Consider the following 26,588-nt stretch of genomic DNA (forward strand, 5'->3'; position numbering starts at 1 on the left):
ACTTTACGAGTGGTGTTTACATTTGTCTGGCACAGTATTCTGTGCTTTTTAAGCAATGTATGACGTCCTTAAACCTTGTGTGCCTTGAGCTTGTTTAGGAGGAGGCTGTGGTCGGAGGGATTTGGTCACGTCATTCACAAAGCTGATGAACACTTCACAGCCAGGAGCCTGTAAGGAGCGCCTGGGGGAAAGGACAAATGGGACGCATTCCAAACCCGGCAGGGGAGCCTTTCCAAACCTGAGAGGTTAATCTGTTTATACACCCAATGCCAGCCTCACACCTAGTTGACAAAAGGGACAGTAGAGTTGGTGGTTTATGAGAAGCTGATTCAACAGCCTCTAGTAAGGATGATTTGGAATGACAGGAAGTGCAGAAGAACGGAACAGAATACCAAAACCAAAAAGAGGAGACATGGATTAAAAACCTAAGAAAAAACATTGAATGTCACTTTAAGAGAGTCAGTCAAGTCAATCTTAATTCAAACACATTTTCCTGAGTCAATATACATCTCTTGCAAGTTTGCATAATCTTGTGGCAGATCCAGAGACGACCCTGTGCAGTCTTTTGTAATCCTCCTTTAACGTGTGTGAGTTGTCATCACACATGACCTGAGAGTGACCTCTAGTGGTTGCAAAGAGAGTTGTACTTCGGCGTCATAATACCTTTTTGATTTTTATTTCATCAATTAACCATTACAAATACTGAACAGGTTAAAAAACTAAACAAAACAAATACAATACAATGCATTTTTATTATGTAGGCACTTAGTATTAACAATTGAGAAAATAATAACATCAAAAATATAATAACAATTTTGCAGTAGTTTGTGTATGTGTATAATTCTCCCTGGGAATAATTCAGCTATTTCCAATCTTTCCTTACCGTTCAACGGCTACCTGCATATCGGGTGAGCTTAACACAAGCAGTGCCGGTCAGTAGCCAGTAGGGGGAGCTCTCTCCTGGTTAGCACTAGCAGTCGATGTATCCCATGGCTTTTTGGGTGAGGTTATGCCTCAACTCCTCCGCTGCGTCCAGCAGATCTTCCACCTCTTTGGCCTTTTGGTTTTTGCTGCTGATGGAGTCCTGGATCCTGCTCTCCAGGTCTAACGCATCACACACAGATAGACACGTCAGCCAATCAGGACTCTAGGATACGTGTTGATATGATAAGCCTTGTCCTTCCATTACTACCATAATTACTAGGCTTTTGTAGTGTTTTTGGTGAAGAATTACCCTGAGAGAAAAGCAACAATTGATCCAACAATGCTATATGTTACGAGCTAAAAAACAGCCCAAAGTTCTGATATAGGATCTTTGTGCAATTGTGATGGAAGCACATTGTTCAATTTCCTCAGCAAATTTTTTATCTAATTTAGATACAGTTTAATTTGAGCCAACCCACTCTCATCTTGACTATCCAGTTAGTCCTAATAAATAGTAATAAACGCTGATTAAGTTCATTAAACTGGAACCCCCATCCTGTCCTTCAACCAGAAGACCCCCACGCAAGGGACTCCAACCTTACCGTAAAGAACAGAATGGAGGAAAAATACATGTTAACATATCCTACTATCTTTGTATTGTTAAAGGATCTATATGTAACACATGTACTTTAGTAAATCATAAAAATCCCATAATAATTCATCAGAGATTAAGGAAACATGTTAAGTCTAAATACTTTCTTCACTGACAACGATGCTACTGCCAGTATTTTCTCCCCTCGGAAAGTTTGTTTCTAACTCTTTGCAATGCTGTGTCAGATAATGTCTTTACGAGATCGATACACAGATAGGTAGATGTGTGTTAACAAGTAGGCAACTCGTGATCAGTTATAATGTGCAGATTCAGAGCAGACTTTTGTTTTTTTACCATGTTTTTACAAAAATATATATATTCTTTATTTTGGTGTAAATAATTAGCAAGGTCTTGTCCTCAGTGACCTCATAGCTGGTTACTGCCATGTGTATATAAATGTTTATATAAAACTGTATGTTTAATAATGTGCTGACCTTCGATTTGCTTCAGTTTGCGTTTTACGTCCTCCTTGAGCTTCTCTGCCTCCATGGTGATGTCCTTCAGAAGCTGGCTGGCCATGTCTGTTGCGTTCTGCTTGCCATTCTTCTCTTTTAGCTCTTTAAACTTCTTGTTCACCTTGTCCAGCTCCTGTCATACACATCACAGCGGCCTTATGTTGTTGAAGATCTCAAGAACACAACTGAATTAATGAAAATCAATGAATACGTGTGTGAATGTGAATGTGTGTTTGTGTGTATGTGTGTATGTATGTATGTGTGTATCGCGTGTACTGTATATTATTGTGTGTATCGCGTGTACTGTATATTATTGTGTGTGTGTGTGTGTGTGTGTGTGTGTGTGTGTGTGTGTGTGTGTATGGAGTGTTCATGTGTGTGTGTGTGTGTGCATGTATGGAGTGTTCATGTGTGTGTGTGTGTGTGTGTGTGTGTGTGTGTGTGTGTGTGTGTGTGTGTGTGTGTGTGCGCGCCTGTATGGAGTGTTCATGTGTGTGTGTGTGTGTGTATGGCGTGTATATGTGTGCGCGGGCGCATGTATGTGTGTGTGTGTGCGTGTGTGTCTCCTACAGCCTCAGCCTCTCCAGCAGTGGACAGCGCGTGGTCCGCTGCCCTCCCAGCCTCCAGCGCCTGCTCTCGGTTCAGGTCGGTCTTGTTCTTCAGGGCCCCTATCTCCCCCAGCAGCTCCCCGGGGGGCCGACCGCTCATCAGAGCCCCCTCGGCATCGTCCAGCTTCTGCTGCACCTGGAGGAGATCAACACACACCGACATATACATGTTGGTGGAGGGGGGACGGGGAGGAAGTGAATGGCTGGGAGATGTGTGGATAGGTGGATGATGGATCGACGGATGATGAATGGAGTTTTCGATGAATGGATGATGGGTGAATGGGTGATGGATGGATAGGTGGATGATGAATGGTCGAGTTATAGATGAATGGGTGATGGATGGGTGGATGGATGGATAGGTGGAAGATGAATGACTGGGTGATGTATAGGTCGGTGGATGGATGAATAAATGGCTGGGAAGAATAATGGATCAATCAATCAGAAAAACGTTAACCCAAAAATAAGGCCCATGAATCCTGGTGGACATATAGAGGTGGTGAGGTAGTTACATTAGTGATCTGGTCCTTGATCATGTCTGTGGCGTTGGTGGCGTCCTCCAGGTCGTTGTTGGCCGTGTCCTGGGCCCGTTCTGCCGCGTAGAGCGCCTCGGTGATGTGCGTCACATCTATGTTTTTACTTTTATTTCTAATGAAAAAGAACATTTCAATATTATTGGCCAAAAAATCCTCATTCTCATTAAGTAATTATAAGAATCTGACTAATTATATATGTATTCTCTGTGCTGTCTAAACAAAAAGCTAATAACTAGTAAGCTAGGGATATCATTGGCCCACTTCCAACCTGCTGATCGAGGATCACAGCCATTATATTCAAGCTCCAATAAAAGTTGATTTATATGGTTACGCTAGTGATCAGAAATCTAGATTGACTAGTAGCGCTGTCCACATTCTAAACGTCAGTACTTGAGTTGGAGAGCTTGTTGGAGCAGGTCCTGGGCTATCTTGGTCTGCTCTTCCAGCCAGCTCAGGTCCTTCTTCAGGTCGGGGGTGTTTGAGACTAGATCTTTGATGTCTTTGATCAGGGAGCGGATCTGGTCGGGGGTACCAGGCAGCTGTATGTTCAACACGGCCTGGGCCATCTTCTCGATGTCGTCGGGGGACACCATCTCATCTGGAGAATGAGGGGGAATCAAACGATATAAGACTGTGTTTCCCATATGGACTATAGTGCTGGGCCTATATTTGGTGAGGGGTTACCATGTGTTAGGTATTATATAAACGTGTCTGTTGAAACATTCAGTCCTTCTCCAGTGCTTTTCACTGTTCTCTTAGCTACGCTCAATGTCAAACAGAAATCCATGAAAATAACTTTGTGCTATGTGCTATGTTTCACCTGCTGCAGCCAGGCATTAGACAGGCCCTACCTTAAAGTTTAGTGAAAATAATGACCATGATCTTGGACTCTGTGAATTCATGTAGATGTATGTATATGTATACAAACACTGTATATGTAATAGTGTTATGGTTATGCTGACTCGTGCTCCCCATAACTTGAGGTCATTCACATATCATATTATTTTTTATATTTTATTTCGCTATTTTCACGCTGGGGTTGATAAGTTACCGGACTACTCGCGGAGCGATAAGAAAGACACGAACAAACATCACTAATTTTCGTTTTCCACGTTTATGTTTTAAAAATGTCCATTTGAATAGCTTTTATGCATGATTACATGCGATTGACAGACATTGTTGATCTTGGCAGGTATCAGTTTATTATTAGATGATTATTACCTTGCACATGTTTAAATGTGAACCTGTGTATTATTTGAATATCTTAGTATTGAATGCAAAATAACAAGGTACATTTATACATGGCACTATAGGACCATTTTAATATAAAACACAATTTTATACATTTTATAGTAGGGGGTCCCCGCTCCACCTCTCCATCGGTTTGGGGGTCCTTGGCCAGGAGAACATTGAAGACCTCTGCTTTACATTATCTGCCCACACTCACCCCTCAGGTAGACCTGGACCAGTCTCAACAGATCCTTGGCTTTCTGTTTCTCTCTCTCCACGTCTTCCTTCTTGTTGTTGATGCGGTCCTGCAGCTTATCCGAGAGGTCCAGCGTTTCTAGGGCCACCTTCTTAGTTGCGTTGGTCTACCAAGATAGAGGGACAGAGAATAGCACAATGTCCTCAGAGCTTTTAAACTGGCCTGATTGACCCAGTGGCTCATCCCTGGGGGGAAGGGGATTCAGCAGAAGTGTCAGTCTTTAAGTATTTCCAAATGAATTACAGTATGTAATTGAAAATATATATTTAATAGAAGCCGACCCCACGCTTTTGAAGTAAATATGTATAGTGATGGCCTTAAAGTGATTCATTTATATATTTTAGGCGACTTTTAATGGCGTGGGTCTGTTAAAGCAGATCATTTGATATACGTTGCTGATATTATTCATGACCCCTCCAGAAAATCCTCAACCATTTCAGTGGTTGCAATGAGATCTGCACTCTTGGCTGTAGCTAAGTTGGAGAATAATTGAATAGGGTTCACATTCATTTCCCCCACCCACGCCATGCCCCTGAAATCGATCAAGCTACATATAGATGCTTTCAAAAATGGTCGTAGTGCCTCACTTGGAAATGATGAAGCAACACTCGATAGACTTACTTCAATCTACTGGCAAGCCACGGTTGAGCACTCAATGTCACATTAAGAGCAATCCCTCAAATTGTACTCTTGACTGCTCTATATCCACAGACTAGCTATAATATACAATTAAATTATTAAGTCCTGCTTCAGCCCAAATCAACTCTGAGTAAATTCAGATTCAGCCCATTAAAGAACAGTCGGTTGCACCAGCAGAACGTAAAGCCGATCATAAGTTCGGGTGTAAAGTCTGCCTTAACCCTACGCTCGACATAGCTAGTGCCAAACTAAAGGTGTTCTAAATTTTGGTTGCACCACCATAACTTAAGTTGTAACGTTACTAGTAGTGCATAAAGTGTACCAGTGTCGCTTTTAACGACGTTTAGATAATTTCAAGCCAATCATTGACAGATAACAATGTAAACAGGAAATACCGGCAAGTTTCCACCTTACCCGAGTGAAGACGCGTTAGCACCCAAATGAGAGGGCAAACAAAACAGTTTCAGTAATTTATTCTCTTTGCTTGGACGGTATAGGCGTGAGGTTAAGCTATTTGATGGCGGATTTTATAATAAATAAATAAATATAATATTCCGCCAGGCAAAACCGAAATCGCGCATATAATTCAACATCATCATAATAAAGAAATGGATCGATACGGTCACGGACAATCCGTTCCCGGCGCAAATCGCATTGAAACTCCTCTTCCCATTGCTCAAAACGAATAGCCATCTTTACCCTGCGTTAGTGTTTAAATCTTTTAACGTTTTTTTCTTTTAACGGTTCTTTATCGTTAGTATGGAACTTACACCAGCTAGAGGGGAGGTGTAAAAGATAAGTTATAACTTAGTGTTACGTTGAAACTATCTGCTTGGTGCAACTGCTATTTTTTTAGTAGAGTGTAAAGTCGAACGTTTGGGTGATTTACGTTCAACGTAGCCTAAGTGGGACCTTACGTTCTGCTGGTGCAACTGGACCCAGGACCCCATGAAACCCTTCACCTTCCGTCTGGGAGTCCAACAAAACGAGCGCAAATGTGATGTACTCATCCAGCCTACGAAGGTGTGAGGTACCTTTCTCCTGCTGGCCTCCAGTTCATCCTTCAGCGTGCCGATGGCGGTCTCCGCCTCCGCCGCCTCCTTCTTTGCGTCCAGACCCAGTGGAAGGCTGCCGTTGCAGGACGGACCGCCACAGAGCTTGGTTCCCCAGAAGGTGCTGCAGAGCGCCCCGCCGCACTTAGACTTGGCACATTCCCGGTGACCTGGTGCTCCGCAGATCTGTGTCGGCAGTAGGGGAGAGAAAATAAAGATTCTGGGTCAAAATATGAAATATGAACATGGGTTTCACTAGGACACAGTGTAATGGAATGGAATAACTATCACAGAGAAAGAGCCACCTGCCCTTCCCCCACCCCATGTAGGTCATGGTCACACACACACACACACACACACACACACACACACACACACACACACACACACACACACACACACACACACACACACACACACACACACACAAACAAACTAACATGAAAATAAAATAGTAACAATAATAAAATAAAAAATAAAATAAAAAAAAACCTTTTTGAAAATAGCAATGACAAATATCGTTACGAATTACGAATAAAATAAATATATATATATATATATATATATATTTTTTTTATATATATATATATATATATATATATATATATATATAAAGGTGTGCATGAATGAATAATTAATCAACACGTCCATGGTAACATCAATCAATCCCTAACCAATGAATCAACACTGACCTTCTCATTGAGCGTGACCACGTCCAGTGCGTTGACCTTGTCCACCAGCTGGGACAGGTTCCCATTGGTGCCACAGTTGGCCCCGAGGCCCTTCAGGGCCTGCCGTGTGTTCATGGAGTCCTCCACGGCCGTGTCGGCGTCCTGCACCTTCTTCTCCTCTGCCATGAAGTCCTTGTGGAGCTTCCTAATCTCATCCAGGAGCTCTGAAGGGGGAGAGAAAGATGGGTCAGAGGTTTGATGATGGGGTAAGGGAGTGTAATCCTGGGTGAAACAAAGTCTTTTCGTGAGTCTGCTACAACATGAGCATGCAACAGATATTGAACCGATTCATTTCCATTTTAATCCTGGATTTGCATACAAAGAGGGGTTCAGTATTTTGCTTGGACCTTCTACTTCCTCCGTGTCCACATCAGGGTCGTCAGGGTTCTGGTCTCTCAGGCGCTGCAGCAGGTTATTGAAATCTTTCCGGATGTTGTCTATCTCCGTGTTGAGCAGCGGTGTCGTGTCGACCAAGATTAAATTGGGATCGATGCTGTCTTTGAGCTGCCTGGTTAGAATCAAAAGAGTGCAGAAACATATTTTTGGGTTATGACAAGACCAGAAAATGTAAATTATGTGAGGTTTTATGATTCCAAAGTAGCAATCAAACAATCAGTTGGAAATGTGTCAACAATATCATCAACGCCACCAACTCCAAAGGAAAACTGAATGCAACTTTTTCAAGCATACAGATGTTCAAGAGTGGCCTGGAGAACATCCTGAGAACGTGACCTCAACTTCTGCCTTTCTTCAAGGATCCGCATGGACCTCCCTCATCCATTTCAGTACTGGCCTTGACACAAACGCTTTCAGAAAGGCAGCGTAACAAAACATGTGACGCCATCACTGTGAGCTGCTCTGGACACACGGGATAAGGAGGAACGGAGAAGACGTCTCTTTCATCGAGAAACTCCGCTAGTACATAGTTCAGAACACTTATGGCTGTGCAAACTCTACTCCTGTTACCATTAACGCTTTTGCTTTTGGTTGGCCCGTTTACGGCATCCCCTAAGACACAGTCCCTGATTGGCCCTGATTACATTGTAATTTCTACAAATGGATGTAGGCGGCTGCAGGTCCAGACTGAGCTGTGTAATGAAACAGAATGTATCCATGTCGTCATGTATGACGAGTGAGCGTTGAGATCGATATTTCAAAACAAATTGAATCTCATGAAATACAAAAGAACCCTCCTCTGTTACCGGACATTGAGCCAAAGCCTCTCCACGTCCCCCAACAAAGCGGGGGACCCCCCCGTCAGGTTGGCTAGCCGGTCCAAGCTGGACTCCATCTTGGTCATCCGCTGGTTCTGCCGCTCGTGGCCGGACTGGTTGCCTTGGCGAGGGATGAGCACTTTCATCTTCTGCGAGGCCTTCTGGACCTCGCTGATGTTGAGCCGCCAGATCTCGTTGCACGCGTGGCAGGGGGCGCAGGCGGGGAAGGTCTGCTGGAAGCCCGGGGCGCACTCGTCGCAGAAGATGCCCGTCACCCCGACGCGGCACAGGCACTCGCCGGTGTCCGGGTCGCAGGCGGGCCGCTCCGAGCCCCCCAGGTCACAGTCACACGCTGAGGGGGGGCACCAGGAGACGGGGTCAACTCACGCAGTGTTTGAATAGAATAAACACTGTGTTTTAACCCCTCCCCCATACACTCAGGAGCATGTGATGAAGTCTTTGAACGTTGAGATGTACCTTTAAAAGTATTCAAATCAGGGAGAACATCTGTAAAGCTATGGGTGTATGTGTGTGTGTGTTTGTGTGCGTGTCAACATACATAGACACTGGAGGTCTGGATTCCCAAAGTGGTTTTCGCCACATTCATCGCACTGCCTTCCTCCGAACTCTGGACGGCACACACACTGTCCTGTCACCTGGAGGCAGCAGAGGATAGTCAATTCCAGGACAGTCGACAACAAGCCGGGGTTCAGCTGTCATCATGTTTGTGCTAATGAGGCTAGTTCTGAGGTTTCAAGCATGCATTTCAGTGACTTGCTTAAATATTTGGTTTAATATTTGGTTTCACTTCCAAAAAAATGTGATTCATTAATCTGCAATGTTGATTTTGAAGGGAAATACATGGCAATTTCAGAGTGGAAATCCACGTTCAGAAGGCAAAACCCCTCCGATGTTTCTTAGCCAGCCGATCCCTTCCATTGGGGATCTTAGACTAGATCTGGGGCTGCGCTGCAGGATCAGTTAACCCAGTTGCTGGAACACACCGGAGTGGATATAACTTCCCGTCCCGGGACTACCAGTCCACCTCTGCTTATGGAATCACAGCGCAGTGTGGCCCAGCATCCACACCTTGTCGCAGACGTTGTCCAGGGAGTTGGCCGGGTCACAGTTGCACGGCTGGCACCCTGAGGCCCCCCCGATGTTCCAGAAGCCGTCGGCACACTCGTCGCACAGCGCCCCGGTGGCGCCCGGGCGGCACGGGCACTGGCCGCTCTGTGGCTGGCAGAAGCAGGGGCTTCCCAGGGGGCACTTGGTCACCTCCGTCCCCCTCCGGTCACACGAGCACTCTGAGGACCAGGGGAGACACTGTCCATGGTTAGAGATTCATCCCAATCCCAGCTGTCCCACATAACACTCTGTTTATGGGCAGAGGGGGGGCATGGTGCCGAGTGCGTTGATAGAACTCAGTTATCGTATGAATACAATTATAGTAATATATTTATTATATATTAATAGTAGGTGTTATAGTATAGCCCAGCAGGTGAGTAGTGTAGCAGGTTTTTGTGTTTATTGTCAATTTGCTTCACAAGCATAAAATGTGTGACGATCATTGTGACGTCATTCTCACACCATACGTTATCAACATTAATACCATGAAGCAGTTTAACCTTCTTAGCTGTATGGTTCGCTCCGTCAGACCCATCCAGTCATGCAGCTCCAGCGGGTCAAGTGCCTCGCTCGGGCAACCGAGGACATGTGGACGGTCGGTGACTGACCCCCGTCATCGTTTACCTTTGCAGCTGTGCTCCAGGGCGTCGCCGTAGTACCCGGGCCTGCACTCCTGGCAGTGCGCTCCCTGCGTGTGATGCAGGCAGCGGAGGCACTCGCCGGTCACCCTGTCGCACGCGGCGCTGTCCTCTGGGTCGATGTTGTTGTTGCACAGACACTGCTCGCACAGGGCCCCGGGGGCCGCCAGGTCGCCATAGAAACCGGCCGAACAGCTGTCACAGCGAGGACCTTTCGGGCGGCACACATACACACACACAATATAGTCGGGGTGGCGACTGGGGGTTTGTTAAACAGTTGGATATGTGGTCTATAAGCTGCCAATACAACAGGCCTGGGGAGGGACTAGGGATCCGATACAGCCCTTTAACTGATCTCAAGACTCTTCTTTATAGATAAGCTTTGACTGTGATACCTTCTGAATCTATATTTGGCCTCTTAGTGTTATCACTGATATGGGTGCCAGCTATAAGCCTCTATTTAACTCTTTCTCCCCGTTACGACCCTCAAGTCTAGGAGATAGTGGGGAAACATGAGGTTAACTCAAACAGTACAGATTCTGGGTTTAGCCAGAAAACAAAAAGGTTTGTTGTAATAAAAAAATATAAACCAGTCCAACAGAAGCTATTCATCATCAGGGTGAGCCTGGGCAAAATAATAAACACAACAGACTTACCTTAAAACAAAAAAAGTTACAAGCACACACACACAAGCACACACACACACCTGTGTGTCCCTGTAGACAGTTGCAGATAAGACTGCCGGACTCTGGCTCTCGGTTGCAGAATGATGCGAAGAATTTCCCGCTGCCAAGAATGTCTGGACAAGAGCAGGGCTCACAGGGCTTTCTGGAGACTGGGTCACCGTGGTAACCTTCCACACACCTGGGAGCAGGTAAAAGGGTCGGAATTCTGTCACTGAGGTTTGTTGATTCCCCTGCCTACTTACTGGGAGGGGCTCAATCTTGAACATTGCATCTTTAATATACATCTCAAAGTCAGTCTAATAAACTCAGTCTAGGAAAGACTTAGGACCGTAGGGGTGTGGTCTGAATTCCCGCCCCCCCACCCTCTTTGTTTCAGGTAGTTTGTACCTCTTCAAAGTCTGAAACACTGTAGCTTCATCGTCGCGGTAATGTCGGCGAATGGTAATGGGTCACAGGCTAAACCACGTATATGTACGGTAATTGTTTTATTTGCAAGGCCATGTTACTGCACCATGATTGGTCACCCTTTACGCTAAGTAGCCAGGAGGGTAAACAGACTCAGACAATTACATTGGCTTGAAGGAATAGAATACCAATAGCAACTAGGTGAGATTGCAATGGATTTGGTTGACCACCATTTTGCTGATGCTTAACACAGACCCGCCCAGACCAGACCACATCATTAGAGGTAAACAACAGACTTCTTTCTTCCTCATAACATGGGTGGGGGCGCTGACCTCTCACAGGAGTGTCCGGCAGAGTTCTCCCGGCACTGCAGACAGGAGCCGGTGTCCTGGTCGCAGAGCTCCGCCAGGCCGTTGCACTCGCAGGGCCGGCACAGCGGGAAGCCCCAGTACCCCGGCCGGCAGCGGTCGCAGCTCCGGCCCGCCACCTCCGCCCGGCACGGGCACTGGCCTCTCACCTGGTCGCACAGCTCCGACAAGGCGCCGCGCGGGTCGCACGCACACGCTGACCACAGCCAGCAGGGGAGGATTGACTTTGTTTGAGTGTTTGTCAGAAAGGGATTCACCTAGTGTCCTTCTTGACTGGGATCATCAATTAAAAACACTGTACTAATATTTTTGCTGCTGGTGGAACGGGAAAAGCTCTGATGGATTTGTTCTGCTCTATGAGAGCAGGGGAAAAGTAACGGATGTTTGGTTGGTTTATTCTTTTCAAATCAAAGCACACAATACCATTTGATCAGTTAAACTTTAAAAGCCTTGTAACTCATGACCGCAGCAGACTTTCTCCACTTTACACACTTTTATCAAAACCAGATAGCCTCTAAGTCGCCTAGCTAGTTTACAGGAGCACAGTGTAGGCTTAGGTTGGATATTCAATATAATAATACTTCAATCAATGCTTCAGTACCCAGATGTACTGATTACTAGTAAAGTGAAGTGTAACATACGTTCACAACCGCCTGGTCCGAATCCAAAGGTAAGGGGGGCGCAGGTCTCACAGCATCGACCAATCACGTTGGGCTTGCATTCACACAGACCCCCCACCTTACTGCAGGACTGGCCCACCGACCCGTGGATGTTGCACCTGCAGGCTGGGGGCACATGACTTCAGAATGGACGGGACGGAGACAAGGGCTTCAAGACAGCACGACAGCGTTTGCTTGGGATTCATTGGACACATATGGTCAAAGAAGGGGGCTATGTTACCATAATGTGTTCAATGTCATTAACTTTGAGTGGTGCCAGTATGAAGTATTATGCATACGATCACAGTTATGGGGTTATGGGTTCTATATCCTTAAAGCAAGGCACTGCTTTACATTGGTGGTTCAGGTTTCGAGTTCGGACCATCATCAATCCCTAAGAATAAAATAATCCTTCTACTGATCGGTCCTGAGATGGAGGAGCGGTCATTGTGCTGGGAGCTGGTGTCTGGTCGGGTGGTCCACCTCTTGCTCCTCTTCCTTACCCACAGCTCCGTTGATGCGGGCCGACAGGCTCTTGACCAGCTCCTCACACACCTCCGGCCACTGCTCCTGCTGGCCCGCCTCCGCCGCCAGGTGGATACAGCGAAAGCGCCGGTACGAATCCAGATCGCTCCGAGAACACAAGTCCTGGACAGACTCGATTCGGGGAATTAAACCCATCTGGGAGAACAGGGAGTGATGTTTTCTATTATCATTCTATTTAGTAGTCAGTGACCAATGGCTGGTGCTCAACTGTGTATCTTTTTACCAATTTATTCACTCTAAGATGTATTATCCAAGCACTGATCATCTCACAGCCTCTTAGGTTATTCTTTGTTAACACATGTTTTCCCAGGACTTTTTTCTGAAAGAGTTCTTACAGAGTCAATAAGGATGTGTGAGCTGAATTGGGGATTTGAGGTCTGCTCTTTCCTGAAGGTGATGTCCACAAAGTATCGCCCCCCTGCATTCAGGCACACGGGCTGATCCACAATGGCGCTCCTGGAAAATGAAGACAATCTTAGCATTCATCATTCTTTAAATGGATGCATTGCTTTTGTATTGCTGGTCGGAGAGGCAGGTTATTATAGCCAATATAAACTGAAGATTACTCTAAGCACCAGATACACAATGTCGGGTTTGCTATGAGCACTACCAGAATATCTTTGTAGGTTGGAAAGGAATCATGATATACCAAAGGAAAACATAAGAAGCCATGGCAGAGAATCCAGTATCATCTGTTAAACAAACAAACTGTACTGTCCTACACAAGCCTCATTTAAGGGAGGCATTCAGAGTTTTTTATGGGTCTCTAACCTGGAGTTCCCAGGAAGTCGGAGAGTTTTACTTTCTGTTGGGTCACTGGGGCAGACGCCGTCACCGGGAGACAAGGGAACAACGCTTATCGAGGCCAGCCAATCGTCTGGGGACTGCAGAGGAACATTTCAAATCATCCGTCTACAGGGATCAGCTGTGGGGTACCCTCCACGTGTGGCTGCCTCTGTACCTCTGACTCGTAGCGGACCACCAGCTGGTAGTCGAGGGAGCTGGGCAGGTTGTCGACGGTGAACCTCAGCCCCGCCCCATCCCGGACCCTGACGAATCCCGGGCCCGTCCAGGTGACCTGCCTGTCTGCTGTCCTCTGGCGGGGGACAATCTGCAGGGGGCTCCCCGGTTCTAAAGAGATGGTCCTCTGCTGGATGAAACCATGGTGAAACAATTGTAAAGTCATGTCAACTATTAGCTATGTTAAGTGTTTACCGGTGAAGTCCCCCATGTAATGCATGTAATGACACCGTCTGTGCGTCTTCATGCTGAAGGCCTGCCCGCCTACCTCTCCCTGTCTCCTCCTGCGGGCCTGCCTCTTGGTCTTCCGCACCAGGACCAGGCGGCCGTTGCTGTACTTGAAGTCGTAGCCCTGCTCCCGGAAGTACTTCTCACACTTAGGCAGAGCCGAGGGGTTGACCTGGAAAGAGGCCGCATTCCAACGCACACAAGTCATTATGGGTCCTCTTAGACTATGAAAAACATATCTAATGCAAAGACATTCTGTGTGTATGAAGCCATTTGGTGAAGGTTATGAGACAGAGGGAGACTTGATGAGTGCTGCAAAAAGTAAGTCTTGTACATCATTGCAATGCGCCTAAGTGAATGCATTATGGACTGTCCTAATGTCACATACCAAAGAAGAGGAACTTATGCCTTGTAACGGCCCAGCGAACTCGGCCTCATAGAGGAAGTAGTCTAGCGGGGGCAGGAAGTATCCATGGGCGGGATCATTGCACCTCCTCCCCGCCATGTTGGGCAAACACTCACATTTCCCATCTTCAGCAGAGCAGCTGTGTAAACAAACATCACAGCTATAGGTAGGGCCAGTGTCTGGGGGTGAAATGCATTGATTTACCCCGTAGAGACAATTTCAGAAAAACACATTATGGGCTGTATTGCAAAATGAAAGTCAGCATTCATATTTATAGTGACATCTAGCGTTGATTTTTTTTGGTTATGTTCCTAAACACATGCTTTTACCAAAACCACATGTTATCACATAATGTTAGCTCATGCTGAAAGTAGTTTCGGAATTAAAGTAATATCTTATATAAAAACTATGGAAAAGGTCATGCATTGCTCGCTCAGTTTTGGAACACTACCACTAGATGGCGCTGGTTTTACATTCCCTCCCTCTGTACAACTACAAAGTGTTATCAATATGGTCAACATGGACATTTTTCAACAGTAAAGAGTTTTCAGACAATCACACACCCAAACACACACACACACACCAGCACACACACACACACACACACACACACACACACACACACACACACACACACACACACACACACACACACACACACACACACACACACACACACACACACACACACACACACACACACACTATGTTGTTCTTACAGTTAATACGCAACATTAAAAGGTAAAGTAATTGTATGGCTGAGAAGACTCACCTGCTGCCTACTGCTCCTCCAGAGTCACAGTCACAGGGGGCACAGCGGTGAACAGTGTTCCCCAGACCCCAGTACCCTGGCTATAGGGGTCACACACAGACACACACACGCACACACACTCAATGTGTTGGATTTAACACGTGATTTTATTATACTTTCACTCAGATTTAAAGTCCATTTAAATGCATATGAGTTTAAATTGACTTCCATCCATCCAATAATAAGTACTGTGACAGCTTGATTGTATATGATGATGTTGCTCACCAGACATTCATCACAGTATCGTCCAGTAGCCAGGGGTTCACACATACACTCTCCAGTCACCTGGTCGCACTGGTGGGCCGAGGGCATGGTGCCCTGTGAGTTACACAGGCACACTGGGGAACACAGACACACAGAGACACACAATAGTCAGGTCACCATTACCACCATGAGGGGTTAGTGTGTCCCAGCATTCCTCAGCGTTCCTCAATCAATATTTATATTGATCTTTTTAGATCGTAGTTTGTTTAATATCTTTCATCTGACAGATTCCTAGCCAAAATGTGTTAATAATTAAACTCTTAAATCAAAACAAACCTGAACCGGAAGGAGCTTTGGATCAACTTTGTTTATTTGATGGGTTATTATAATAATATTTATAATTATTATGGAATTGTATGAAGAGAAAATGGAATCAAATTGTTAACATGAATGCAGTCACAAGAATGCGTTCACATGACTGTGGTCCCATCACTGCAGTGAAGAGGTAGCCTACTCTGGCAGCCGGCGGGGTCGTCCTCTCGCAGGCCGTAGAAGCCATACTTGCAGCGGTCGCAGCGCTGGCCCTCAACGTTCTCCTTGCAGACACATTGTCCTGTGGCAGACTCACACAGGCCCCCACCCTGGGACCCCACTGGGTCACAGTCGCAGGCTGGGTAGGGGGGAGAGAGAACACTACAGTATACATTACATGATATAGAGGGGTATACTTTGCTTTAACGAATATCCTCATAAGAGTAGAATAGGGTTTGAATACAATGTTACATTTCAAAGAAATGTTAGAGCCTTTCGGGCATTTTCCTACTATAAAATCGATCATCTGATTAAAAAATGATTTGGCCTTTTGGGCAACTAATTATGTAGAACTGGCGTAGCATACTGTACATGTACAGCTATTACAAACCAATCATTGCATCTGATTACTTCCATAGAAAAAGACCTTCAGATGCATGTAAGATAGAATGCTACTACAGACTAAAGTGGTCATGGAGAAGGCGGACGTACGGATGCAGCCCCGCGGGTCCTCCAGGGCTTTGAAGGGGTCCTGGTACTGGTAGGGCCGGCACTGCTCACACCGCGGGCCCACGCGCTCATTCCGACAGTCCACGCACACGCCTCCGCTCAGCCGCCCCGTGGCCTCGTAGCGGGCCGGGTCGAAGCGGCACTGCTCCGAGTGGCCGTGGCAGTTGCATCCTGGGAGGACCGGCCGTCAAGGGCGCCATTATTGTTGAGATTCTCGGTTCTAAACCTGCACTATGAAGCTTCTCTTAAGGTTGAACTAGGTCGTTTCTTAAGAATGAAACTGAAACTTTTCAATGCATCCAGGGAATGTTTCTCTACAAATCTATTTTATTAAATTTATAAAACCACTGCAGGAAAATCTCAGACTGTAACTATGGTCTGTAAATGGTATAACTTTAACGGTAGCTTCCACTACAGCTGTAACAACGTCTTACTCCTGCAGGTGTGGGGTTCGTGGTCGCTGCCTGGCCGCCAGGGGGCGTCGTTGTAAAGGTCTTCGCACCTCTCGCAGTTGTCCCCTGCCGTGTTGTGTTGGCACACACACCGTCCGTGTACCTGTGTGTTCATTCAACAGCATGTGGTCAAAGAAAACTAAATCAAATCAGCCAAGCTACTAAACAGCACCGCTCATATCTGACTGGGGTGTGCATGAAACCCTCCAGCAGGGTGCCTGATGGTTGATACGGCAGAACACAAACCCCTACAAAACTTTGGAAAGAATTGCTTCTCTGGTCATTGTGTTTCTCAATAACATAATTCACCCAGGGAACCCTAATTGATTGCATGAGTGTGCTGTGTGTGTAACGCATGCGTTGATTTAAAATGTCTGTCATCCTGAGGAATATACTACACTCTATCAATAATTAAAATATATTCTACCCTCTTCATGCTATACCACACTCACACCTGGTGGTTTAGTAGGGCTCTTTAATATTTAAAAATTGTATATAATATAATCCAATCCAATCCAATGTGACCTGAATTTAATATAAATCTAAGCAAGCTCAACTGAATCTGCTCTGAATCGAATCATAAATTAAATTGACCCAATGTGATGATGATCCCGATAGAACATAATCAGATATAATCTCAGTAGAATCTGGTCTATAATTGTAATGAGGAGCGTCCTCCAGTAGTTAGCGGTTGGAGCGGCCCTACCATGCCGGGCTCGTTGAAGACGTCTCCCCGGCCGGCGTCGACGGGCCTGCACCTGCTGGCGTGGCCGTTGCAGAAGCAGCTGCCCCGCACCACCATGTCGTACAGGGCGTAGTAGTACTTGTCCTGGGGGTTCCTCCGCCGGCGGCCCAGCAGGGTGTCGCCCAGCGTGAACAGACGGGTGAAGTTAACCCGGATGTTCGTCAAGGTGATCAGCTCTAGGGATTGTGGGAAATGTTATTTGTGATGAAGAAGATATTTGAGTATAATTTCTGATGTTAAGAATGTTTCAGTAATTTTGTATATTTGATATTTATTTTATTTTTTGGTTTTATGAGTCTACTATCGATGTTGTAGTTTACCCCTAAATGTCTAATATACACCTTAAAACAGTGGAAAAGTGGAAACAATTTCGCCAGTTGAATCAGCAGGGAAAGAAAAGTATTCAAACCTTGAATGTTGGGTGCGTACGGGTCTTCAATATCAAATATAGGATCCAGAGCTTTTAAAACCACCTGTAGGGAAGAAAAAAAAGAGAATTTTTTGGCCCATGTAATGCATGCAATGTCCATGTAATGTATCTATGTATGCAATGTAATGCAAGTTGTAATGTATGTAATGTACATGTAATGTTTGTCATGTCCATGCAATGTTTGTCATGTCCATGTAATGTATCTATTGTATGTAATGTAATGCTTGTAATGTATGTAATGTCCATGTATCTATTGTATGTAATGCTTGTAATGTATGTAATGTCCATGTAATGTATCTATTATATGTAATGTAATTTGCGTAATGTATGTAATTCCTTGTAATGTGTGTAAACTTTCATGTAACGTACGTAACGTCCATGTGATATGTAATGTATTATATGTCCTGTATGAGTGGGTGTGTGCGTGGACATTGAATACCTCTCCGTCGGTGGACGGCTGTGAGCCCGAGTATCTGCTGTCACAGACCACGTCGTCCACGCTGTCGGACGGCTCGGCTGAGACCCAGGGGAAGTGGGCGGCACAGTCCTCTGCGTAGTAGCGGAACACCTTCCACGTGTGGCCGAAGTCCTTGGAGCGCTCCACCAGCATGGCCGCCGGGCGGAAACTCTGCAGGTGACACGCCCACCTCGATGAGACATGAGCAGGCATACACTCACGGGGAGGAGACGCTGAGGCTAAATGGGGGCTTTCTCCGTTACCTTGAAGGTGAGCACCAGGTGGCTGAACTGGAACAGGGTCTCTAGGTTTAGCTGAATGCTGACTTGATTTACACCTGCAGTGTGCACAGAGACACACATTATACATAAACCACAGGCACACTGACATATAACACACTGAAGGATTACCCACAGACAAACGGAAACTATAACACACACTGAAGATTAAACCCACTTAAAGATTACACACAGACACTATTTGTGTTGAAATAGAACACAAGCTGAGTTACATAACAGTGAAACACTGAAATATTACACAAAGACACACTGAAATATAACACACACTGAAAGATAACACACTGAAATATTACACACAGACCCACTGAAATATGACACACCCTGAAAAATGACATACAGACACACAGAGATATAACACTAACTTAAAATAATACACACAGACCCACTGAAATATGACACACCCTGAAAAATTACATACAGACACACTGAAAGATAACACTAACTTAAAATATTACACACAGACACACTGAAAGATTACACACACTGAAATATTACACACACACACATACAGAAAACACACACATGATGACATCAACGAATAAGCTTTCCGAAATGACACACCAAAATGCTATTGGCTACGAACACTGTCCAATCACACGACGTGTAGCGTGACCAGATCTGTCACCCACCGGGCTCAGACTGCCACCAGCGCATCCTGCGTTCGGGGTCGAAGATGGTGATGGCGTTCTCGATGAGGTGGCTGTCGGGGTTACTGTGGCGGTCGTAGGGCTGCCTGGAGTCACAGGTGAAGCACTTCTGTTCCTCCTAGCGGAAACCACAGCAGAAGAACACATTGGGCCAGGTCTGCATGCACAGCAGGCTTAACAGGAACATTATCCTTACACAACGACATCTTTCACTTTGAATGGTCCCTTTATATTTGTTGCAAAATCAGTAACTACTGATTTGAGGTTCGCCAAAAAAAACAACTAATACAGATTTAATAAAATGACAGACGTCTAACAAAATTCTTTATCCTCCAATATATATCAGAACCCAAGCATTACTAGCAAAAGAACAATTATATCGACAGGTGGTCTCCCAGAAAGGAACAGTTTAACGAACCAGAGCGATTTCCTCGCAAATAGGAACGAAGAAAGACAGAAGGAAAGAACATGAATCTGAAGTGGAATAGAGAGAGGAAATGGGAGGGGGGGGGGGGGGGGGGGGGCAGCTGCAGGGGAAAGAGGGGAAAAATAGACAAGGCGTAGAGAAGAGAGAGTGGTTTAAGGGGGAGAAGTGTGACAGCAGAAGGGAATGCAGAATGGAAAACATGAAATTATTGGCCCAGAGCAGAGGCAAGGTAATGACCTTTAAATGTGGCGGATCAAGACATGTCTAGAGAGAGACACACACATCTCCTGGGCCAGGAAGCCCTGTGAGTCTGTCAGCAGCAGCGGGAGTCTCTACCTGCCCTGTCTTCACTATCACCATCCAGTCCCTCTCCAAGCTGAACGGCCTCAGACCCTAACACCTTGTTCTCTCAATTCAATGTGTAGTTACATTGACTGCTACAATAGGTGCCTGCTATCAACACTTTACATGGCGAACAGAGAGAGAGGGAGAGCTTTTGGAATTGTTTTGATGCAGTAATGATAGCAGCAGGTGGGGCGCTGTGAGGTAATTCTAGCTCATAATTAGTTAAGACATCCAGTTGCACAAAATACATTTTAAACTAAACAAGCTCTTTTCATCAATTATGACCTCTTATAGAAATACCACTGGAAGCACCGTACTATTATTCTTATTCTAATCCACATTTTTGTAAACGCGATTAAGAAAGTATGTGATTACAAAACTTAGAGAGAACCAAGGAAATATCATAACTGCACTTCGAGTTCCAAGTCGGGATGAGGCTCTCTGAGCTCGGACTCGGCGCTCACCTCCAGGTATCCGATGATGCAGTAGTTCTGGGGCCCGTCCAGGCCGCAGGTGGAGGAGGCTGATAGCTGAGCAGCCCGACCCACCATCAGGTCACCGAGCTGGGGGTTACAGGAGCTCCCGTGGCACTCCTCCTGGAGCAGTGCACCAGGGACCGCCACTGGAGACACGAGACAGCAGGAGAACGGTTGAGAGCAGGATGGGAAGCCCGAGCTCTTTGCGCTCAGCTGCCCATCATTGTTTCTGTCGATAAATTAGTATTATTCAAAACTGAATGACCAAGCGGCTCTCAGCTGGGAGACACTACACCCCTGAGCTCCTGAACTGCAACCCTGGTTTCCTTCTGACTAGATTCATTCTCATGTGACTGGAATACTGTATCTAGACAGAACAACTCGCAGTTTGCCACCCCCAGTTCATTCATTTCTCTATTTTAGAATTACAGCAAGTCTTGTTTTTTGTACTTCACAGTTCCCAGATAGACCAATAGACTAACACGAATGCAATGTTACAAGAAGCAAAAGCTAAAGCGGATCTAATACATCCGTTGAGTGGGGGAAAGTGGAGTCACCATGTTCAGAGCATCATGCCTTGAAACCGTTATAATTAGTAAAGAAAGTCTAAAATATGAAATATTTTTTTAATGAATTTAATTCTAATAGTTTTAGATTCACTACATCATTTACACATTAATTAACCATCGGCCCACCCCGAATGTATTTTCTTATTGATAATGTTCTTCATGAGGAGAGGAGATTTAGTGTCGAGTTCTGATCATCAATCACAGCACAACCTCCTCCCAGATAGCTACAGTTCACAAATTGATTTGAGGCAATTGGCTCACTGTGCCATCATGCACATTCCTGTTGTATTAGTGCCTGTCTTGCTGTTAAGGAATGCAGTGTTTCATTACTTTTTGTACAGATCATTGCTTTTATTGATGTGTTTCTGTTTAGTTTGTATAATGGTGCTTTAAGGGACCTTGCTGTATATCTTTATTCAACCTCTCTGATGTTTTATTCTCTTTGACGTCTGCAACATGGGGGACAGCCCAAGTCAAATGTTCCACTTTGTAGTACAGTAAAGTTAATCATGAATCCTTCATTTGGGGAGGAAAGAAGCATGCAGCTACAAGTGGAAATATTCTGCCCTGGTGTTTAGCAAGTGATCACACGTCTGCAGTACGCAGGATTCCCTCGCTAAGATGGCAGAGAGTGACAGGCCCCTGCTATGAACTCAACCGCTAATCCTGCCCTTGTCGGGGCCAAACCCAGGCTGGGGAGTGCTGTGGTTCTATCCTCGGCAGGATCTTCCCTGGCAGGATCCTGGCGGTGTGCCTCTTACAATCCAGACGCCCGGCCATTCAACTTACACAAGAACAGCAGGCCACAGATCATCTTCTGGGGCTGGAGGGCTGGAGCTGCTGCAGAGGCAGAGAAATGGTTTGGATCAGCTAAGAATCAACACTTAATGGACAGTGAAGGTTTACAGACAGCAGAAGAATGGTTTGGATCAGCTAAGAATCAACACTTAAAGGACAGTGCAGGTTTACAGACAGCAGAGAAAGGCTAGCTGCTTGTGGCAGCTCAACAACTCATTGTCAAGAAAGCAGCAATATTTTTAGCACGGAAGCTTTGAGTGATTATTTTGTGATCAAACCCACCTGGTCTCTCTCACTTAGAAGCCATAGGGATCTCTCATTTGGCTAAATAAAGAAATGAGGTAACTATTTAATCTCTTTAGATTTCATTTCAAATGATATACACAGGGTTGACGTAATGCTGTGGGTACAAACATGAATCTAAGTGAACTAAGAATTTGTGCAGATTTCCCCCGGCAGCGTCACAAAGGTCTGAGACACAGAGCAACAGTTGGCAGCTCTCTCCAAACCAGATGTGTTACAAGCTTTAAGAAGACCCTAACACTGAGGACTGACTGCACACCTTAATAAAACCATGTCCAACAGCATATAAGATAATCTGATGCCATAATGTTAAAGTCTATAATAAAGTTAAGATAATTTACAGCCACCCTATAAATTGTGGAATGAGACGTTTACTTTGATTATATTTTGATAATGTCGCAGTTAGATACATAAGAAATGGTTGAATATATATATATATTATATATATATATTAACAGAGAAAGTTATTATTATGTGTCCAAGTTAGAGGAGCTTGTAGGACATCCTGGCCCTGTAGGCATAGGGTGACATTAATGTGAATACCTGGGCCCCTGCTCTCATTGTACACAGATTAACAGTGCAGAAGGACATGCACTGCTAACCTGTCAAGATAACCTTCTGAACTCACTGCTGTGTCAATAGCACATTGAATAGCCTTTCCATAAGCCATTTGCAATCACCGTAACACAGTCGCACTAGCTGCTGAAAACATGTTGTACAACCATAACTTTAGCATCCCAGTGTTGAAGAGGCCTTAATCATGATCTGCAGGGTACCAGTTCGTTCAAAGCATTTCATAATGATGGTTTCAACCGATGACAAATGTGTTTAGGTTAAAATGCTCATATCTCATATTTCACAATTTGTATTTTAATCAATTCATTTGGTTGGCAGTGTGCAGCTCTGAAAACTCATGATCAAATAACCAGACTTTCATATTAGGCTTCAATAATCGCATTCTTAATACGTATATTTGTAATGGATTATGCATAGAATGGGCCGAAAATAAGTATTCTCCTGTTAGCAAAATCAACTGACAAGAGCAGTGCATTGACCTCAAACAAGACTGCATGCACATCAAATACAATTCACAGTTAGGTGTTTCAATTAACGTCTTCCAGGTGCTATTAACAAATGGCCACATCCTTCCCAGCACAGATACAAGGGGTCGTGATCCGCTCACTGTATGCTGATAAAACCTCCCTCCAGATGTGTAGAACAATAAATATACCTTTTGGATCAAATGAAAGGTTGAGGTCTTATTAGGACCCTGACAGCTGGGGGTATTGAAGTAATATAGTTCTTTGAGAAACTTTTACTTACTTACTTTTTGACACTTACATATCATTTTAATTTGCACCAATAGTTCCCCTTATGTTCTAATGCATGCATCCAAAATTAATGTTTTAGTTAGTTAGTTAGTTAACCAAACTCTAACCCTAACAAGTCAATGGGTAGATTGTAACCCATCTCCCTATGTTAGAAAAACATGACAGCTACTTATCCACGTCAACAGAAAGCACTGCGATGCCCTGTCTATTTGCATTTCTAAGACTCCAAACACACACTAACTAATAACAGGGTTTTCGAGAATTTTTTAACCACAGTTGGGATTAGCATAGGGGTCTAGACAGTTTCCCAGCCTCTACATGAACGCATCCATTAAAAACACAAGTTTAATGGGGATCAATTATAAGAACATTTAACATGTGTGTTATCACCTTGTTCTCACACATTCCACTATTCAACACGTTAACATCAAATAGGGAGGCTGAGTCAATTGTCAAATTTGAGCGATCCTAAAGCTAAATCATAGCTCCACATTTGAACATTCACACCCTGGTTCTAATAACCCGACGAGTCATTCTCAAGTCTGAACCAACTCTGTACCTGATACCTGTCTGTACCTAACCTTAACCATTTGCTCGATCAAGACCAAAATATGTTCTGCAACGCAACACACAAATATCCTTTTGAATTAAGCTCCTTTTTCAAGAAAGCGTATCCTACCTGTCGCTGCTGACTCAATGTATGACCCACGATGCACTGACTCTGAGCACCTCCGCAGGTAACTACACACCTGAGCTCCATGCAGACAGCAGGAAAAGCATAGCTTCTGGCTATGTATATGTGTGTGTGCTCATGGATGTGTGTGTGTGTGTGTGTGTGTGTGTGTGTGTGTGGTGGGGGGGGGTTGGTGGGTGTGTGTGTGTGGTAAAGTTTGCATACTATCAGGGAGAAGAGGACAGACTAAGAAAGGCATTCGATTCCTTTCAGCTTTGACACAACACCCTTTATCTGTGAAGAATACCTCTGAGGTAAGTGATCAGGCAAGGCGGGAAATCCTCACCTTGACAAAGAGAGAAGGTGTGTACAGGAAAATACACATATGTAGAGTATGTATATGTATTACTCTAAGCCATAACTACAAAACGGGGGTAAACTTACATTGATCGCAAGAAATCTCTGTATCCTTTTGTAAAAAAAATATTATCCTTTTCTGTATTATTTCTTTGCCTGAGGTTGGTAATGGTTTAGGGATTTTACTTTTGACCTAGATTCTCCCATGAGAATGATGAGCTCAATGATAATGATCGTATTCCTCTGAGTATTTCCTTGTGCAACAACTGTATGTAATACAGACCGTAAAGAACGACTACACACTAGACCAAATCAGTGGGTTTGCTGCCATCCTTAGGTTACAATTGAAACTGAATAAAATACACACAAAAAAACAACTACTGTCTATGTAAACCAAGAATAGTTCTGTATTGTAAACCTTATGCATTGCACTGTATTGTTAACATCATTTCGATGTTTCTGAAACATCTCATTAATTACTAAATACATTTAATTTGAGACGTATCTTTTGTGTTTGGCCATTATAGTGTAGATCCTTACCCAGGCCATACCTGAACCAAACCCCCTCCCTAAACTTTACCACCAACAATCACATTCCAAAACAGAAGCATTTCCAACGCATAACAGGAACACAGGGCCACACGCAAGCCTGGACCAAGGTGAGTGCTTGACAGGATGTAACAGTAGGAGGAAGCACACTCCAAAAGCCTGTCTAATCACCTCCGGGCTGCCAGGGAGCCAGGGAGCCAGAGTGGGAGCGTGAAGGCCCTTCTCCTGTGCCACCCCATCAGATAATCACTGGCCCCATCTGGCCAAATGAACAGGTTCCAGCGGCCCCTAATGCCTACAGTAGGGGGTGGTGGGGGAGGGAGTTGGCCCCATCACAGGGTCTACCTCCCCAGCAGATCATGTACAACACTGTCAACACGCGTTGCCACTTTCTGGGTCTTTGGGGTAAACATGGGGGACCCCTGGGGTTCCCAGCAGGGCGGAGGAGAGCAGGTGGGGCGTGATGTCTCGGCCGTCTGCTTAGGGGAGGCTGTGGGATGGAGAAGGGGGAGGGGGGGGGCCTTCTTCCTCCCGGCATGTGCTGAAATAAACATCCGGCCAACGTTGATATTTGGTAAAATGTTAGCATAATGCCAACATTAGAACCATGGTGTCTACTGACACACACACGCGCGCGAAACCACACACGCACACACTCAGATATACAGACAAACAATTACAAACACAAACACACAAAAGGGACACACAAAAGGGATACGTTTGAAAAACGTTATAATTTATAAGTATTATTGTTAGTGTTGAATTTTATCATAAAGATTATTATCTTTCATATCCCAAAATAATAATTGACACAAATCATTATTCCTGTTTCTCTTTTCTCTGTCTTTCTTGTGTGTTCCTTTGGTTCATTTCTGCACTTCATAAAACTGTATTTCAGTTGCAATGGATAGTTTTGAACATGCATCGCCACAAGGGGGCGCCTCGATATAGAGGAAATAGCACTAGTGATGATAACCATGCCGGATAACAAGTTCGTCCATTGGCAATCAATTTAGAATTTAGAATTGCTCAGAATAGGCATTCCATTTGAAATAATCGTCTTGCCTCTGGATCAGAAAATTATATATTAGAGGACAAGGAAACATTTTTGTCTTGTAAAACGAAGGAAGTCAAAATTAACTCATTCACAAAGATATTTTAACTAAATGTATTTGAAGTGAATAAGTTACTCATAATGTGCATATTTTATGATAGAAGAGGCTGAATGATGTTCTCTTCCAGTCTAATGCAAGTTTATTACGCAACTATTACTACAAATACACCAAAAGGTCCAAT

At 44.8% G+C, this 26,588-nt stretch overlaps 1 protein-coding gene across 4 annotated transcripts; it reads right to left on the minus strand.

The window, feature by feature from the left end:
• Nucleotides 1-654: 654 nt before the first annotated feature.
• On the minus strand, nt 655-24,976 carry lamb4 (laminin, beta 4). Of its 4 annotated transcripts, none has more exons than XM_030366653.1 (35): nt 24,831-24,976; nt 22,071-22,121; nt 20,701-20,858; nt 19,447-19,582; nt 18,782-18,855; nt 18,501-18,689; nt 18,041-18,104; nt 17,593-17,807; nt 16,869-16,989; nt 16,417-16,605; nt 15,908-16,063; nt 15,415-15,527; nt 15,151-15,230; nt 14,361-14,517; nt 14,013-14,144; nt 13,686-13,874; nt 13,496-13,608; nt 13,060-13,180; nt 12,682-12,859; nt 12,161-12,304; nt 11,484-11,715; nt 10,767-10,924; nt 10,047-10,271; nt 9,384-9,601; nt 8,854-8,950; nt 8,283-8,646; nt 7,428-7,588; nt 7,042-7,244; nt 6,332-6,535; nt 4,620-4,764; nt 3,563-3,770; nt 3,149-3,284; nt 2,602-2,775; nt 2,011-2,164; nt 655-1,104 (listed from the first exon to the last, which is right to left on the minus strand). In XM_030366653.1, exons 2-35 carry the CDS (start codon nt 22,093-22,095, stop codon nt 971-973), a joined length of 5,367 nt encoding a protein of 1,788 aa, XP_030222513.1. In that variant the 5' UTR covers nt 22,096-22,121; nt 24,831-24,976; the 3' UTR covers nt 655-970. The 4 variants fall into 4 exon arrangements, with proteins under 4 accessions (XP_030222513.1, XP_030222516.1, XP_030222512.1 ...); XM_030366656.1 differs by lacking the exon at nt 24,831-24,976 and adding an exon at nt 24,393-24,537 and having other exon boundaries at nt 13,686-13,871; XM_030366652.1 differs by lacking the exon at nt 24,831-24,976 and adding an exon at nt 24,393-24,537.
• Nucleotides 24,977-26,588: the final 1,612 nt, after the last annotated feature.

The sequence above is a fragment of the Gadus morhua genome, chromosome 9 (assembly GCF_902167405.1).
Source record: "Gadus morhua chromosome 9, gadMor3.0, whole genome shotgun sequence".
Taxonomy (NCBI): Eukaryota; Metazoa; Chordata; class Actinopteri; order Gadiformes; family Gadidae; genus Gadus; species Gadus morhua.

Coding starts and splice junctions, on each gene's coding strand:
- lamb4 (XM_030366653.1), bottom strand. CDS start 22,095: ATGATCTGTGGCCTGCTGTTCTTGT. Junction 8,647..8,853: donor TCCAGACCTCCAGTGTCTAT/GTATGTTGACAC, acceptor GCCCCCCCTCAG/CGTGTGACTGTGACCTGGGG. Junction 3,771..4,619: donor GGTCCAGGTCTACCTGAGGG/GTGAGTGTGGGC, acceptor CTCATTCTCCAG/ATGAGATGGTGTCCCCCGAC.